At 31.4% G+C, this 17,535-nt stretch overlaps 2 protein-coding genes across 2 annotated transcripts; both read right to left on the minus strand.

Moving 5' to 3' along the window:
* Positions 1–3,949: 3,949 nt before the first annotated feature.
* On the minus strand, positions 3,950–5,129 carry LOC129286778 (germin-like protein subfamily 1 member 7). The gene is made up of 2 exons (XM_054922811.1): positions 4,964–5,129; positions 3,950–4,667 (listed from the first exon to the last, which is right to left on the minus strand). Exons 1-2 carry the CDS (start codon positions 5,085–5,087, stop codon positions 4,120–4,122), a joined length of 672 nt encoding a protein of 223 aa, XP_054778786.1. The 5' UTR covers positions 5,088–5,129; the 3' UTR covers positions 3,950–4,119.
* A 4,435-nt stretch (positions 5,130–9,564) lies between these two features.
* On the minus strand, positions 9,565–10,680 carry LOC129286888 (germin-like protein subfamily 1 member 7). The gene is made up of 2 exons (XM_054922976.1): positions 10,513–10,680; positions 9,565–10,352 (listed from the first exon to the last, which is right to left on the minus strand). Exons 1-2 carry the CDS (start codon positions 10,634–10,636, stop codon positions 9,805–9,807), a joined length of 672 nt encoding a protein of 223 aa, XP_054778951.1. The 5' UTR covers positions 10,637–10,680; the 3' UTR covers positions 9,565–9,804.
* Between the last annotated feature and the right edge of the window lie 6,855 nt (positions 10,681–17,535).

Here is a 17,535-nt window from a genome sequence, read left to right on the forward strand (position 1 = left end):
GCATTTTGTTAGACAGCCCACATCGACTAAATCCCCAAAAATAATCAAACCTCTTTAAAGTTAAATACGTATTGAGCTTATAATTAATGCAATTTCTTTGTTGTACACAAAATTAATGTAATTGCATTATCAAATCAATAATTTTTTGGCCTGGGCTAAATAATTAATTACATATAATATGAAATTAAATACTCACACACCTGTTTTTAATAAATATTACTTGTATGAAATATGAAGAAAATGATGTAAAGACTAAAGATGGAACATTGGCGAATCTACCAGCAAGGATGATCAAAAGAAAAATAAACATTAATTTTGGTTTTGGTTTTGTAGGCACCAATCGTTAATTTTTTTTTCTCTAACAGCAATGAAAGAGAAATTATAATCTCACTCAAGTACAGTATAGTTAACAATAATAAAGTAAAACATTTAAACAAGTAATTAGGACTCACAGTTAAAATCATGGCACAACCCAATATATGACGCTATCCATACTCCATCCAATAAAAACATGTCATTCATATTGCTATAAATATAAATTGATTTTGCCATTAATGATGGTAGAGAGAGAAAAAGGCAAAAAAAAAAAATAAATAGCCATTGTATTGTAAAAATAAAAAAAATGACACATAAGATTTTATTAGATTAGATGAGTGGTCCTTGCAAACATTTCTCCTGAAGATGCATAGATAATTATATGCATAGTGAAAGGAATGAAAATATTAAAATCCATGATAGAAGATGAATAAAATAGTGATTTTTTTTTTTTGAGCCATGAATGACAATGGAATTCGGATAACTAAGAATTAGGAAGAAAATGAAAAGTTCATGAATGCTATGCAATACAATGTTAATATTTTGTTAGGACAACCATAAAAGTCTAGTTTTATAGTATATTACAAATATTTCATAATCATTAATAAGAGTTAAGTTTAATGAAAAGAGCCGGTTCCTCACAATAATACAAATCAAGATTCAAATCCTCTCAGGAAGAACTGTCTACAAGTAATGTCCAACCATGTTTACACTTCGTAATTAAGAAAATACAAATCATCATCAATAATTAGCATACTAAAATAAATAAGCCAGCGCATATTGAACTAATAGTTACATTGTGCACTGTTCACACTCAAGCCTTTCAGTCAATTATCAATATTCTGGGTGCACCTATACAATGTAGTACCAAATGCTAATGATTGTACCAGAATCCTAAGAGTTTTTTCTCTTCATATCTATTTTTGCACTTCCAAGATTGAAGACTGCAACAATATCCTAAAGACAGGCACAAGAAGAAAAGGAATAAAAGTACTTCAGATGTTAAGTAACTAGATAATGACAATTTACATGCATGCATGTGGGCTTTTGTCTAGCTTCTATTTTGAGCAATAGAGATAGAATGATGCCTGGAAGGCTTCAGCACAAGATGGATGCTGGCCATGTTGGTGCTCTTTACTTTCACACAATAAGAGTTGTTTTCTTCATCATCACCACTAGTACAGCAATTGCATGTTCCTTGTCTTTTGCTTACCCCACTTTAAGGAAGATGATCTGAAGCTGGAAGGAGATGTCTTGATTTATTCACCTTCAAGGAACAATTTGAGTGCAGGTGGATTGGATCGACATGATATTTACAATGTCGGACAAGTCACAGGCACACAAAGGATGCAACTCTGGGATAAGACCTCAAGAAAACTGTGACTTCGACTTCCAAACAAAGTTCTCTGTTGCCTTATTAACAAATAAGAATCATTCTAGATGGATTTCCGTTCTTCTTAGCAGAGCCAGATCTGCCATTTTCAAAGAATATTGAGGAAGGAGATGGGGACCAGATACTGAAATCAGCACAACATCATTTTGTTGTCGAAAGCTCTGCTCAGTTTGTCCGTCGTATATTATTTTAGTATTTGTGCCACAGACGACAGTTAAATTATTTTGAAGTGATCAGGAAGAGGATCATCTTGTCAATTTTACACCGCATAAGCCATTTGTTTAGTATGTAAAATTTGTTCCGTATAAAATAACCAGTGTTCAAGGTCATGCACTGATTAAGAAGTGGATGACTTAGTCTAAATTGGGGTAAATTTTAATTATATCCAATTGAACCTCACAGGATTATTTCCCACTCAGAATTATTATTTACATGACCACATGTTGTATTTCTACTTTATCATGCATGTATCTAGAATTTAGTACTACAGGTTATATTTATTCAAGTATTATTGAGTGGCTCTTTTAATATCATTTTTTTCAATTAACCATGTTCGAATTCTTGACCTTGGTTAAAAAAAATCGAGACACTTCCACTCAACTCTCTCATTGAAATATCTTTTTTATATTATTTTCTACAATAATTATTTAGTGCGATGCCTAAAAGTGACTCAAACATAAACGCATGTTCCCCCATGATCCTTTCTTTCCATTATTCTATGAATAGTTTTGAATATTTGATTATGTTAACTTTTCTTCTTTCGTTGACGTCACTCAGTGCTTTATTGTGCAAAATATTAATACTAATAATATTGCTAAGTTTCTTACTATTTATGTTTACAATTTTTTATTGATTTCTCTCTCTCATTCCTTGTTTAGAAAAGTCTAAAAGATTTTTCTTCCCTTCTTTTAAAATATAAATTTACAATCGTAAGGCTACCAATGTTAATTTTAAATGCAAATTGCACGTAATTTTATGTTGACTTTACGATTCTTTAATTTTCATTTTGTGCACATGTATGTGAATACACACACATAAAGTCATAACTAACTCCATTTACACACACTTGAGAAGGTTTATTTTACACAAAAAAAAAGAAAAGAAGAAAAGAAAAGAGAAAGTGGAAAAAGGAATGGATTAAGTTTCGGCACAATATTGACCTAAACAAAACTTCACATCCATCAATATTTTCTCGCTGTCATTGCATAGAGTTGCTATAAAAATGTTTATGTGATAAAAACATAAAAGGATCAAGATTTACTGAAGGACATGTGAATTATCTGAGACATGGAAAGTTTTGTTGAACTTATTACAGGATTGTTAAAATGTTTTCGTTTGTTATTTATGACATCGATCATTAAAATGTTTTCACTCAAGTAATAAGAAGTGCGTATAAGGATTTCATCATTTTCATTATTATAGAATATGAATTATTTTTAGTGGTTAATTAGGATTAAACACTATCATCATTTCCAAAACGAGTCTATCTAGTTATGGTGAAATTTGAAGTTAAAGACCCCAATTAGCACCGTAGGACACAGAAGAAATTAAAGAGAAGAGGAAAAAAAAAATCATTAAACATGATTAACTTTTAAATGTTAATCACAATATGCATAGTCATTGATTAGTTTTCTCCTTGACTTACTCGTCGTCGGATGATGCGCGGATTTATTTGCATTGGGGCACGGAAAAGAACAGAGAAAACAATATTGATCTGATGATGAAATTTTATTTTTTTTTTACTAGTGAATGTACTAAGCCATTGCCTATTTATATGAAACAAAAAATAATTAAACTTACAGGAAACGAATGATAGTAAAAATTTAACAATCATTTATTTCTTATAAATTTAATTTGTTTGGAGAAAACAGAAAGTAAATAATAGGTAACATAACAGTAACACCCCCAACCTTGGGTACACATAATTGCTTTTTTTTTTTTTTTTTTACCAGCTGGGTACACGGAATTGTAAGTAGTTTTATTGAGGCGAACACTAAGACTTATGCAGGAAAACAAATGAAGTTCAACAATCATTTGTTTATTAGCTGTCATTCGTTTCTCATAAATAGGCCCAGGGTTAATAGTTTTGGAAAGCAGAGAATAATATCGGGCTCGTATGTAATAGTAACACGTCTCTAACCTTGAGTTCACACAACTGTATGTAATTTTTATGAGGTAAACACTACGAATTCTGCAAGAAATTAAACCAAATCAAATTCAAACAAAGAAAAAGGTACAATGTAAACCAGAATTCATCGTATTTATTTAAGCAATATATAATGGAAGTTTCATGAGGAAATATAATTGCTTTTGCATGCATTATATAATCGAGGTTACAACATCAACCTGCATGCGTCATGCATAGTTATTTAAAGTAGAATATAATTACGAATCGGTAGTGGATGGTCTGTTTAGTTATTGTCGTACCAAGATTGCTTTTGAAGAGAGTCAATTATTTTCTTGTCAACCTGGAATGCCTTAGCGAGAACATCAGGAGAGATGAGAGGATTGGATTTAAATAGAGCATTCGCAATGGTAATCACTCCTGGATTCTGACTGCTAAGACCGGCAATGGCTACAGCATTGTCATGCCCAACATTGAGTTGAAAGTGAATCTGACCAATGGGGAAAACAAACACATCTCCTTTGTTGAGGACTTTGGTGAAGAGGGTGTTATTATTTTGATTGGAAGCCACAAATCCAACCAAGAGAGTTCCTTCGATGACGATCAATAACTCAGTGCCTCGAGGGTGAATGTGAGGAGGATTCAAACCGTATGGCGCAAAATCGACACGAGCAAGGGAGATGCCAAGAGTGTTGAGTCCTGGAATTTCTGTCACAGCCACTGGAGTCACTTGGGAGCCCAATGGGTTGGATGTGTTCCCCGGCGTTACGTGGTAGAAGAAGTCTTCTGCTTTGACAAGCTTGGGGTCTTTGCAAAATTCCCCATTCACGAATACTGCACAAAATTCACATGAAAACGCCCGATTAATAAGTATAGTCAATAGCCTCGTATGCATGCTAACTTATTGGATCCCAAAAAATGACTTTATGTGAGTGAAGAGGGATATAGAGCGACAAAATAGCAGGCCGAGCCTACTTTTAACAATCTCTGTCTCTCATAACGATTGACCTCTTTAGATATATCTCTCAACATATCATGTAAATTGTCACTTTTGGAGATCCCAGAGATAAAATATGCATGTTATCGCGCGCGCGCGCGCGCGCGTGTGTGTTTGTGTGTTGTGTGTGTACCTCCAAGTTTGTTATCTTTGAGAGCGACACAAAAATCTTGGAGAGGGCTGGGGTCATAGGCTGAAGCAACGGAGGAAGCCAAAGCCAAGAGGGCAACGAGAGAAGTCACTAATGAACCTTTCATCTTTGAATTCTCAAATTCTTAATTTCTTTGATTTGTGTTTGTTGTGGCAAAACGCATTTGTTGTTGTGATGTATTTATAGCTGGAGGGAGGAGCTACCATTTTTGAATTGGTATCCACTTTTTGTTTTTTTTTTTTTGTTTTTTTGTTAAGACGGAACCAAAGAATCGGTGTTCGCTTTCAGTTTCGACTTAGTCAAAGCAAATCAATTATTTTTGGAATTGGTATTGATCATTCTTAGTTTAGTCTAAGCCGTGCGTTCTTTAACAGCTACCTAATCTCTCCGGCCGGATTCATTTTTTTAATTATCACCGTCGCTGTAGATATTTCGCCAAACACGTATTCCCACTTTCTCTTTTGTTTAATTAGCTGTGTTCCCACAAGAGGTTTGAGATTTAGTTCATGCCATCGGCCTTCTTCACAACGCTAGGCCTGGGCCAATTTACAGCCGTAGCATTATTTTGATTTATATATAAACAATTTAATTCAAGTTCTCATCTGGACTTTATATCTGTTCTTGATAATGCGTATCATGCATGTGGTCTTTATAATTTGCATGGTTGAAGCAAGCATATATGTAGATTCGGAGGATCCAAGCCATCATAAGATTCGATACAGTTGCATTGGTTTGTGATATATGGCACAACCGACACAATTGGTTTGTACCTAAGTTGAAATGGGATTCCATTCTCTTAATTCAAAATTTCAAAACTTAAATTCATAGGTTTTTTAATATATATATATATATATATTACTCATTGATTAGCTTAAATTTATCTTATGTCGGTTTTGCCACATTTACTCAAGTTTACTCATACTTGAATATCCTGATATAAAGAATAAGGAAAATAGGTTCGAGATGATTAAGTGGAAGAAAATATATGAGAAATAAATTCCACTTGAAGTAATCTGGGCGAGATGTTTATGAAATTGTAGAAATTAATCAACAAACTTATGAGAGGTACTCCTTCCTATCCCAATTATAAGTCACTTTCAACAATCTTATCAGAATCAATAAATGGTGTTTAAAATATTAAATGTCTTAAAATTAAAAAAAACTATTTCAAATTTTCTTCCATTAAAGAGAAAGAGAGAAACACAACATTCAAATTAGAGCCGAATATAAGCATTAAATTAAAATTGAATTCTCCTTTTAAGTAATTTACTTAGGATAAAATTGGAAATTAATGTTAATTATTAACCTTCTATTTGTGACTTATATGAAGGGCCAAATAATTCTTTTAGAAGATACGGTATAATAGGGATGTGAGGGAGTATGTCTTAGGCAATAGACGGTGTTCTCAGTGCCACTCTACTTAACCTTTAGTCCTTTTTTAGAATTTTAGAATCAATTGGTTTCACAATTGTATTGAAAAGTCATCATTTTGTCTCAAACTTTTGTTTGTCCAAAAAAAATATCAGCTTTTGTTTGTTCAAAAAAATATCATCCCCCTTATGTTTTTAATGTGTGTGTATCTTTTTTTATGATAAAAGATAAGTGTGAAAGTAATTTTTAATCTCAAAATTATTTTATTTATTTTTATTTTGAATACTGAATATATAAATGGACAAGATTTTGGTTTCATGGTGTTAATATTATTGCTTGAGCATGGCTCGACATTCTAGAACTAACTTGTCGCTTAAGTAACAAGTTTTACCAGCATCAGTTTCGCTATTTCAATCGTTTAATTTATTGTTAGAATCAAATTAAGATTTTTTTTTGTAAGAATTTAGATTTTAATATGAAGAGGGTCCTACTTCTTCCTGTTTTCCTGATGTAGAAAAATTCAAGTTAGTAAATATTAGTATAGCTGGTGAGGACTTGATTTATATAATTATAAAATCATGGCTGAATTCATCAAATCTCACTACAATTATGATAATCTTGCTAGTAGGTGATCCATAAATATATCTGTAAGAACTCTCTGAGTCCAAAAGAATGCTATGGGACTTCTCGAGCTCAACATTACCTAAACTTTTTGCATACCTAAAGAAGAAAAGGTCGAGCCAAACAAATTGCTTGAATACATATTTCATTGTTGATTAGACATCATTAAAAGAAATTAAATGTTGGTTGCTACCATCATGTTTTTAATTTATCAAGCTGTAACAGTTGACCAAAGTAGAAAGTTGGATTTAAATATATGAATAAATCACATTCATACATATGTTTATGGAAATGATCAACTCTTTGACTTTGTCAACGCTTCTTTTTAATGATCAAGGTAAGACCCGGATGAAGTGATAAGGAATGGATCCGTCATAACTTTTTTTTCAGAGAACCGAGGGAATACAAAAACATTATGTTAGAACTTAGAGCGTAGAAGACTTAAAAACACAAAAATATGAGAGCTTGTTTAGTTTTGTTCTATTTTTTAAAAAACATGTTTTATAAAACCAATTTTTAATTTTTTAAAAATTAAAATGAAAATTCATTTGATTATATTAATTTGAAAATAATTTTAGAGTTAAAAAAAGACCAATAATGGTGTTAACAATGGTCAATGATGATACAACTATTAAATATAATGTACTTTAAAAATAAAAAAGAAAAAAATAACTCTAATTAAGTTGTTTTCTTTTAATTTTTTTAAAAACAAAAAATGGAAAAATTTTTCAAAATATTTAAATTCTAAATACTTAACCAAATGAATTTTTTTATGTTTTTTTAAAAACAGAAAGTTTTTTTGTAAAGTAGAAAACAACAGCCCTGGTTATGTAAAGCCCTAGGGCCAAGATAAACTCGTTTCTAGATCCCTAGCTATGAAAAGGTACAATAAGAATTGATCAAACTCTCGTAATCTATGAGTATTCATTCAAACATACAAAATCACAAAGTGCAAAATTTGCAATAAATTCAATATTTTTCATATATGGAAATTAACTAAATACATCTTGATCTTTAAATAGACAAAGTTTCCTAAATGACTCTGAAGAAAAATATATATATTCTAAGATAATGAGATAAGATGTAATATACAAAAGTTAGTTTAATGATATATGTATGTATTTACGTACGTATGTAAATGTAATAAAAAAGATATTAGTATTTGGCATTCTATATATTTAAAATAATAAAACCAATAAATTTTACAAGATAATGACTCTTAATAGATAATCTAAAATATTCCAAACCTGAAAATCCTAATTAAACAAATAAAATACAAAAATAGAGCAATAAAAAACTAACTAATCATGAGACATTGTCCTTAAGCACTTAATTCTTCGCGTCCTCCTTTAATTTAGTCATTATTGGACCTCCTTTTTGTTTACTTCCAATTGCCACTTGAAACTTGCAGGCCACATGTGTCATCTTTTATCAAATAAGTGCCCAGTAGAATGTTATGTGGGACAAGATTTCTTGGGTTACGTTTGGTTATTAAAAAGAAATGGAATGAAATGAATTAAAAAAATAAAGGTAAAATTGATATGATTAAGAGGAATGGTGAACCACATTCACAAAGGAAGGGAGTAATTTAATTCATAGGGTTAAGAATTATGATTCATAAAATTTTTGGAGATATGATGATTTTCATATTTGTAGTATATATTAATGAATTTTATCATGCTTACTATGAGGAAGAAGGATAATTTAGTTCATTTTTGTGTTAATTTTTTCAGTCAATTCCCTTCAATTCCTTTTTAGTAATCAAACGTGACCTTAAGTTTTACCACACACATTATTCTATTTAATTTTGAGTATATGATTATTTCAACTTTTCTTCTTTCATTGACGATACTGACAGCTTTTATTCCTTTCATGAAACAAATAAAATGAAATAAAATAATGCTCATTTGCTTGCTATGTGTGTGTTCATTATTTTCGTATAATTTCTCCTCTTTTAAAAAAGTCTTCTTCCCTTCTTTGAAAATTTAAATAATTTACAATCTTAATGCTACGGATTCTCATTTTAAATCCCATTTGTACGTAATTTTATGTTGAAGTTTTAACACTTCAATTTTTATTTTGTTCACACATGTATGTGCACGCGCGCACTCCACCTAAAGTTACAGAATTTATTTATTTATTTACCATCAAGCAACAACTAACTTTATTTTTATTTACTTGAAGAAAGTTTCATGCGTGTGTGTGTGTAATATTTTCATCAAATGAACAAATAAAAAGGTGATAAAAAAATGGAATAAATTCAGACACGTTATTGACCATAGCAAAAGTTCTGATCCCTCAATTTTTTTCTGGCTGACATTACTTTTTGGTATATATTACTTAGTTCAAATCCTTTTCAATATTCCACTCGTACTGGTTAATTAATGATGATTGAACATTAATACTTATCATCAACAATAATATTATATATATATATATATATATATATCTTGCTGGCATTCTGGCAGGAAAAAAAAAACAGAGAATTAATACAAGATTCTTTTTTTTTTCCCCAAGTACGAGTGGGATGTATTTGTTTGCCTAGAGGAAGGGAAAAGAAAATAATACTAAGCACACATGAAACGTACAAATTTGTTTCACAAAACTGAAGTTTTATTGAAGTGGGTACACGCACGGAAGGGACATGCACGTGCAGGAAACCAAATGAATGAAATTACAGAGAACAAGGTACAACGTAAGCCTGCGGGTGTATTAATTATATTTATTAAAAGATCTTATTGGAGTTGGACACTAAAAAAAGTTATAATTGGAGTTGCATGAAGCAAAAATCAAGATGAAGTAGAATTACGGATGGGAACTGGATGGTCTGTTTAGTTATTGTCGTACCAAGATTGCTTCTGAAGATAAGCAATTATGCTCTTGTCAACTTGGAAGGATTTAGTGAGAACCACTGGAGAGATGAGAGGATTGGATTTAAATAGAGCATTAGCAATGGTAATCACTCCTGGATTTTGGCTGCTTAGACCAGCAATGGCTACAGCATTGTCGTGCCCAACATTGAGTTGAAAGTGAATCTGACCAATGGGGAACACAAACACATCTCCTTTGCTGAGGACTTTGGTGAAGAGGCGGTTATCATTTTGATTGGAAGCCACAAATCCTACCAAGAGAGTTCCTTCGATGACGATCAACAACTCAGTGCCACGAGGGTGAGTGTGGGGAGGATTCAAACCGTACGGTGCAAAATCGACACGAGCAAGGGAGATACCAAGAGTGTTGAGCCCTGGAATTTCTTTCACAGTCACTGGAGTCACTTTGGAGCCCAATGGGTTGGATGTGTTCCCTGGCATTACGTGGTAGAAGAAGTCTTCTGCTTTGGCAAGCTTGGGATCTTTGCAGAATTCCCCATTCACAATTACTGCACAAAAGCACAAACACATGAACAATCAATTAGCAATCTTTGAAGTGAAGAGAGATATATAGAGAGAAAATAGTACGCTCCATTCTTAGCAATATGTCACTTTTGGAGATCCCAGAGATACAATATGCACGGTATTAGATTTTGTGTGTGTGTTTACCTCCGAGTTTGGTATCATTGAGAGCGACACAGAAGTCTTGGAGAGGGCTGGGGTCATAGGCAGAAGCAAATGAGGAAGCCAAAGCCAAGAGGGCAAAGAGAGAGATCACTAATGAACCTTTCATCTTTGGATTCTCAAACCCTTAGTTTCTTTGAATTGTGTGTTTGTTGTGGCAAAATGCATTTGTTGTTGTGATCTTTTTATAGTTGGAGGGAGGAGCTGCCACCATTGAATTGGTATTCACTTTTAATTAGTTTCGACTTAATCAAAACAAATATATCAATTCCTTTTTGAATTGGCATTGATCCCCCTTAATAAGTTTAGTCTGAGCCGTTCTTTGCTAACAACTACACCTCCCCAGGTTCATTAATTATTTATTTTGATTACCAACCTCGCAGTTGACTTTTCATTGGACACATGGTCCAACTTCCATCCTTCCTCTTTTTTTTTTGTTCATATATAACAAAAAATTAATGAGATTTCAAGAAAAGGAATTAATGGATTAGTTGAATTAATTAAAATTATTTCTAGCCTATGAACTGAGCCATTCATTAATATACTTCCTCCGGTCTTATATATATAATTGATTTCTAGACTAATTTTGTGATACTAAGTATAAATCACTTTGCAAGAATTTGTGTAGCATTAATTCCTTTATTTCAAATATGTCATTATTCTCAATTTTCAATAAGTAGATAAACAATGTTTGTTTTTTAAAATAATTATTAGGTGTAAAAATAGAAATCAATGCAATTTTTAGACCATTTCATTCGGGTAACTATTTTTTCTTGATTTCTATGAGTTAGTATATGTGACTTATAATAAAAACAAGGAGTTGATTAGAGTTGACCTTTTCATCAGTCTTCTTCACAACTCTAAGCCTAAAGTTACACCCATAACATTGTTGGTTGAGAAATAAGAAGATTAATTGTCCATAGGTTGTCCACTTGTAAATACAAAAGTTTGATATGTAAATGAGACTAAGAAAATAATTAATTTTTCATTTGAGATTATTTATAATTTTTTCAAATTTTTATTGACCATGGAATAAGTTGATTGTTTCTTACTATTATCTCGTTTTAGATATCACCAGAGCAGGTGGAATCCCAATCCTCTACATCTCCCCAAAAGTTATAAAATTTTAAATTTTTATCAATGTCGCAGTAGACTTTTCACGAAACACATGCTCCAACTTCCTATACTTGCTCTTTTTTTATGTGCATATATAATTAATAATGAATTGGATTGCAATAAAAGGAATTAATGGATTAATTGAATAATTTATCAATATTATTTTCATTCAATGGGTGGACCCGTTCATTGTCAATATAATTGAACCTTTTCATTGGTGTTCTTTTTGACAACTCTAGGGATAAAAGTTACATGATAAAGAAATGGAAAGGTTCCAAGTCCATCTTTCATCATTGGATGGATAAACCTACTTGGTCTTTTCAACTCTCTCTCTCTCTCATATTATTATTTACAATTAATACAAATAATTTAAGTAAGAATGGATTAATAAGTTAAGACTTGGTAAAGTCATCCAGTCTTCACCTGCGGCCAAAATTATCATCTCAATTGGTTTAATTTCTTCACGTCTCTGTCAATCTCTCGGCTCTCTCCTCAGCCTCTCAAACACACGCATGCTCCCATGACCTTTTTTTTTTTTTTATGGCCCATGAACCTTTCTTTCTAGCATTCAATGCAGAGTTTTGAATATATGACTTCTTTAACTTTTCTGCTTTCGTCGATGGACGTCTCTTTGACCTTTGTTACACATAATAAAAGTATCGCTTAGTCACTTACTATTTTTGTTCTCAGTTTTTTTTTTTTGGCTTTTGTTTCTCATTCCTTGTTTGCTTGAATGTATAATTTATAATTAATTGGTAACCAACTAGAGGAATTAAGGGAGATCAATCGAATATATTCAGGATTTTAAGTTTGACATTTGAGTTGATTTTTTTCATCGGACTTCTTCACAACTTTACGACTCAAAATAATAAAATAACATAATTAATTTAAAAAACTTTGGTGCAACAAAATATGAAATTGTATCTAGTTTTTTACAGTTATACCAAATATATTTTTAAAACTCACTTTTGTGCACATGTATTTCCAATTCTACTTCCATTTGTAATAATTAGACTCCCATGGAAATCTCTTGCCTGATCCTAAACTGGCCAAGGACACAGGTAGTCTTGATCCTATTTATATATAGTTGGATGGACGTGGATGGAAATTTTAAGGGATAGTTACATATAGGTCCCAAATAAAAAGATCGATTACCCAAAGGTTATCCACTTTTGAATACAAAAGTTTGATAAGTAATTGAGATCTCTAAGGAAATATTTATTTTTTTTTTATCTATGACCTATTTAGTTATAATTTTTCCAAATTTTTATTTCCCACAAAATAAGTTTATTCTCTCTAAGTTATGAAGCCTCAATCTTCAAAGTTCTTGATATATTTGTTACACCCCGATACTAAAGGTATAATCAGCATGAAATATGAGGTGAACTTATATTTTATAGGCCTTTATTAATTAGAAATCAAGCTAAAACATTGATACATGTAAGTTATATATAATAATAAAATTTGTAAAGTTTTAAATATTTTGTAAAAATTTTAACAGAGTCTCCTCTATAATTTGAACCTCCCAAAATTTCCATGACAACAAAACATGTCATCCTAACTAGCAAGAAGACTAGCTCCATTCCAGCAATTTACAAAATAATAAAATAAGACTAATACCCAACTATACTGTACATGAAGCACTAACTTACAATTTACAAATATAGTACAAAGTTTCACCAAAAAGAATAATCACCATGTGCTTCCTTTTTTCAAAAAGTAATAGGGTCTCTCAATGATCCATAGGAAGTATAGAATCAAGTATGATATTTGAGATCAAAAAAATTTTTGATGAGAAGCATTCTAGTCAAAAATATAAATTTTAAAGAAATTATGAAGATGGTGACTAATAAACTTAATTCAAAATGACTTAATAAACTAATGAAACATATACATGAGCTAGCAATAAATAATGACTTTTCTCAATAACATAACAATGACATTAACCAACTGCTATTAGAATCATGTAAGTGTTTAAAATTAGATACAACTCATAAAGTATAAACATTTTTAATAATAGTGCAGTTCAATAAAATACTTTTAGAAGATTAATAGATAAATGATAAATTTAAATTTAAATTTTAGGAGGGCTTTATCAGAATGAATAACAAACAAGGACACATAGTTCAAGAAAGCAAATAATCAATCAAGCATGAACACACAGTTCACAAGAGCAAATAACCAATCAAGCACAGCTAAAAGACATGAATCAAACACAGGCATGAGGACCACGAAAACAAGCGTGAATATAATACTCACGAATTACCATCCCTCCGATCCATATGCATTGGCTTTCACATGAGGCTAGTATCTCCTGCAAGCATCCTGCTAGCTAGGTGTATCATGGCACGCTAAGGGCTAACAGAACTGCTATTAGCATAAAGCTTTCTGGACTTAATCCCCTCATTAAAATCAAGTGTGTATGGAGTAAGAAAAATAGTTTCAAAATTTTCACTTGCAAATGCTATCCAACTATCATTTTTAATTATCCAAATTAATTATTATTTCTTCCATACATGAATCATTGCAATAAAAATTTTGTCACGTATAATTAAATAATTAAACTACTTCTAAGAAATTATACCATTTGTCATATATCTGTTTTAATCATTGTTTACCAACAATATAAATCTTTAGTAAAATTAACATGTGTTCATAAATAAAATAATTATTAGAAAAAAAAATTAACAAGAATATTTTTATAATTTATAAAGAAATAATAGTCAAATTTAAATAAAGGTATTTTATAAACATTCTATTAGAAATTGATTCGAAACGTCACCCATTCACTTGAGAGTTTTCAATAATCTTATAATTAAATTTCCTCAATTTCACGCTTACTCCAGTGATACACCAAATTAATCTAGCATTTAAACTAGCAGCTCTTATATCATTATTACTTTTCCTTCTTAATATAAGTGAAATTAATATTTAAATTCTTCAAATATTCTTTAAATTTCTCATTACCTCTTAAATTCTCAATAAGTCCTTGAACAACCTCTATCAAGTATTCAACAATACCAAACAATATTCAACCCTAGCTATTAACACATTTCTTATTTTAAACTTAGCAAAATCTTGATTATCATTTAATCAAATTATTTCCCTTTAGGTGTTACACGAGTATGACCAGTACCTTAACATTATAACTCGCGTGTAGAAATATTTATTTAGCCAAGCTAAATTGTGCCAATTTAATAATACTATTTTCTACAAACTCTTCTTTCAAGCATTTCTATAAACACCTTGAAAGCATCCAATTTCAGGTGACAACAATTATGTAGCCATTTAATCAACTTCCCACATAAACTTTATCATCAACATTCAGCTTAGCACCAACTAAAATCAGGCACAGCATCAACCGAAATTACCACTTAATTTCAAAAAAATCGTGACAGCAACTAGAGAAACAGGGATGCACTCGGTTCAAGGAAGAAGAAGCATGATTCACACTGCTATTAAAATCATACTCACGTAAGAAGAAAGAATCAACACCTTACCTCAACCAAAGCACAGTAATAGCTGCAACACCATACCTCACGGACTACATAGAGAAGAGGAGAAGAGCTTTAGCTTGTCTGACCCACGAGAAGGAGATAAAGCTGAAATTACAAACCAAAAAGAGGATGGATTTGAGCTTACTAAGAGCACACACATGGACGTCCAGCAACTGAGATGGAGAAAAAGAAAAGAAAAGAAAAGACATGAACACCTGCACACTTCTGTCAGCACTCAACAGTGAAGAAACAGAGGAGAGGCTCAGCTGCGGCACATAACATAAACAGACGAACAGCAGAGGGGGAGGGATTGAACGAGTTTCCAGCGAGAAGGAGACACACATACCAATGGCAAGGGTGAAGCTAGTGCAACGACAAAGAGAAGAAAAAACAGAGGAAGGAACGAAAATACTAAGTCCGAAAACAGAGAAGGAGTAAGTCCGAAATGAAAAGATTAATTACCCAAATGTTTTTCACTTCTAAATATACACCCAAATGTTTTTCACTTTCTAAATACAAAAGATTCATATGTAAATGAGACTAAGGAAATAATTAATTTTTTTATCTAAAACCTGTTTATAATTTTTCTAAATTTTTATCCAGCACAAAATAAATTGATTATTTATTAGTTATGAAGTATGGACACCTCAAATTGCTTCACATATTCATGTCAATATTGTACCCGATACTGGTACGTAATGATACTTCTTCAACATATATCTTTAATGTATCAAAATATTATTGTTAATTAAAAAATATTTTTAACTTTTGATACATATCAATGCTTTGAAACTGCGAGTCAAAACATCAAAGTTGATACTTCAATGCATTTTTTTAAGAAATTAAATTTTGTTAAATATTATTATATATTTTTGTTTATAATATCTTCTTAAAAATTTTTTAAAATCAAATATTAACATTTCTTGGAAAATAGGTCTCTTATAGTCCCAAAACTAAACTTTTCATCTATTTGCTAATATATTTAGTATTTAATTTTAAGTATTTCCATAATTTTAGGTTATAAATTAGTTTGTAAATTTAACTTTTTTATCTAAATATCTTCTATGATATGGGAGCAGTAATATTTAAAACAAAAGGATTATATTCAAAAATATATTTTTAGTGTGCTTTATGTTTTTTCTATAGATATATACAAGTGTCCTAGATTTATCATACTCTATATTTTTTTTAAAATAAAAATATTGATATATCAAATATGCATCGCATCTGATCCATATTTCGTATCTGTGCATGATAGTCTCTCACCGCCATTATTTTTTTTCTGCTATGAACTGGAGCAGGCGGCGTCCAAATCCTCTTATTATTATTTACTACTAATAAAATAAAGTTAGAAAGGATTGTGTGGTGTGTGCTTATTATATACTTTCTCGGATACAAATAAATTATATTTCACATACTTATAAAAGTGGCTGTTTCATTACTTCCATGAAAAAATAACATGATAGGGACGCGGAAGCAGAATCGTGCTAGTTTAGGGACAGAACCCTGAAACAACAAAAACACAAGAACAAAAAGAAAGGGACGAAATTTATGATGAAAATAAAGAAAGGTATGAAGTAAACAATAGGATAATGATCAAGGAGAAGATCCTCTGAAGCACCTGCCTCTAGGAACCTCAACCTTCGAAGACACCACAAAAGTTGATCACGCTCTTGATCACGTTTGTTTCTCACACGGGATACCACCACAAAGCACTAAGGCTCACAAGAGTTATAAACTCTAAAATGAATAATTTCATTCAACTTCTGTGTTCTTTACAATAGGGAGCATGCCTAATTTATATAGGCTCATAGAAAAATATTTCCTAAAATTAAAACCATAATTTCCTAATACTAAAAGGAGAAATAATATAAAATAATGATAAAATATTCAGCCACATAATTTAGGAGATGTGATCCTAAAATTATAGGATTACAAAATTTAATATTATAATTAATTCTAACCTTTGACTAGACTCAAAATAGAAAATCAAATCAAAGGACCATTAAAATATAAAATAATTTAGGAGACAATCAAGGGATCATAAAGGATTTAAAATCACGCCACCCTTGACTGCTTTACTAGGGTTTCATGCCTCCTTACTTGCAAGAGGCTCAACTTGTAGTCTTCCTTGCATTGGGTTAAGGTCTGCATCTCTTGGGCTTGACTCTTCATGAGTTTGGATCTTAAATACATTATACACGTATAGATGCTCTCCTTTGGGCTTGAGAGCAGTGCCCCAATGCTCTCCAAGCTCTTGAACTTCTTGCACAAGACTGAACAAGGCTTGCCTCATGGCTTTGGTTCGGGCTCTTGTCATTGGACCTCCAATATGTTGTAATGGGTCTTTAGGTACGTTGGATTGGAAGTATTGGACTCCTTCTATATCACCATG

Source organism: Prosopis cineraria, unplaced genomic scaffold, assembly GCF_029017545.1.
Source record: "Prosopis cineraria cultivar Desert tree isolate PC_DT_omini unplaced genomic scaffold, ASM2901754v1 PC11, whole genome shotgun sequence".
NCBI lineage: Eukaryota > Viridiplantae > Streptophyta > Magnoliopsida > Fabales > Fabaceae > Prosopis > Prosopis cineraria.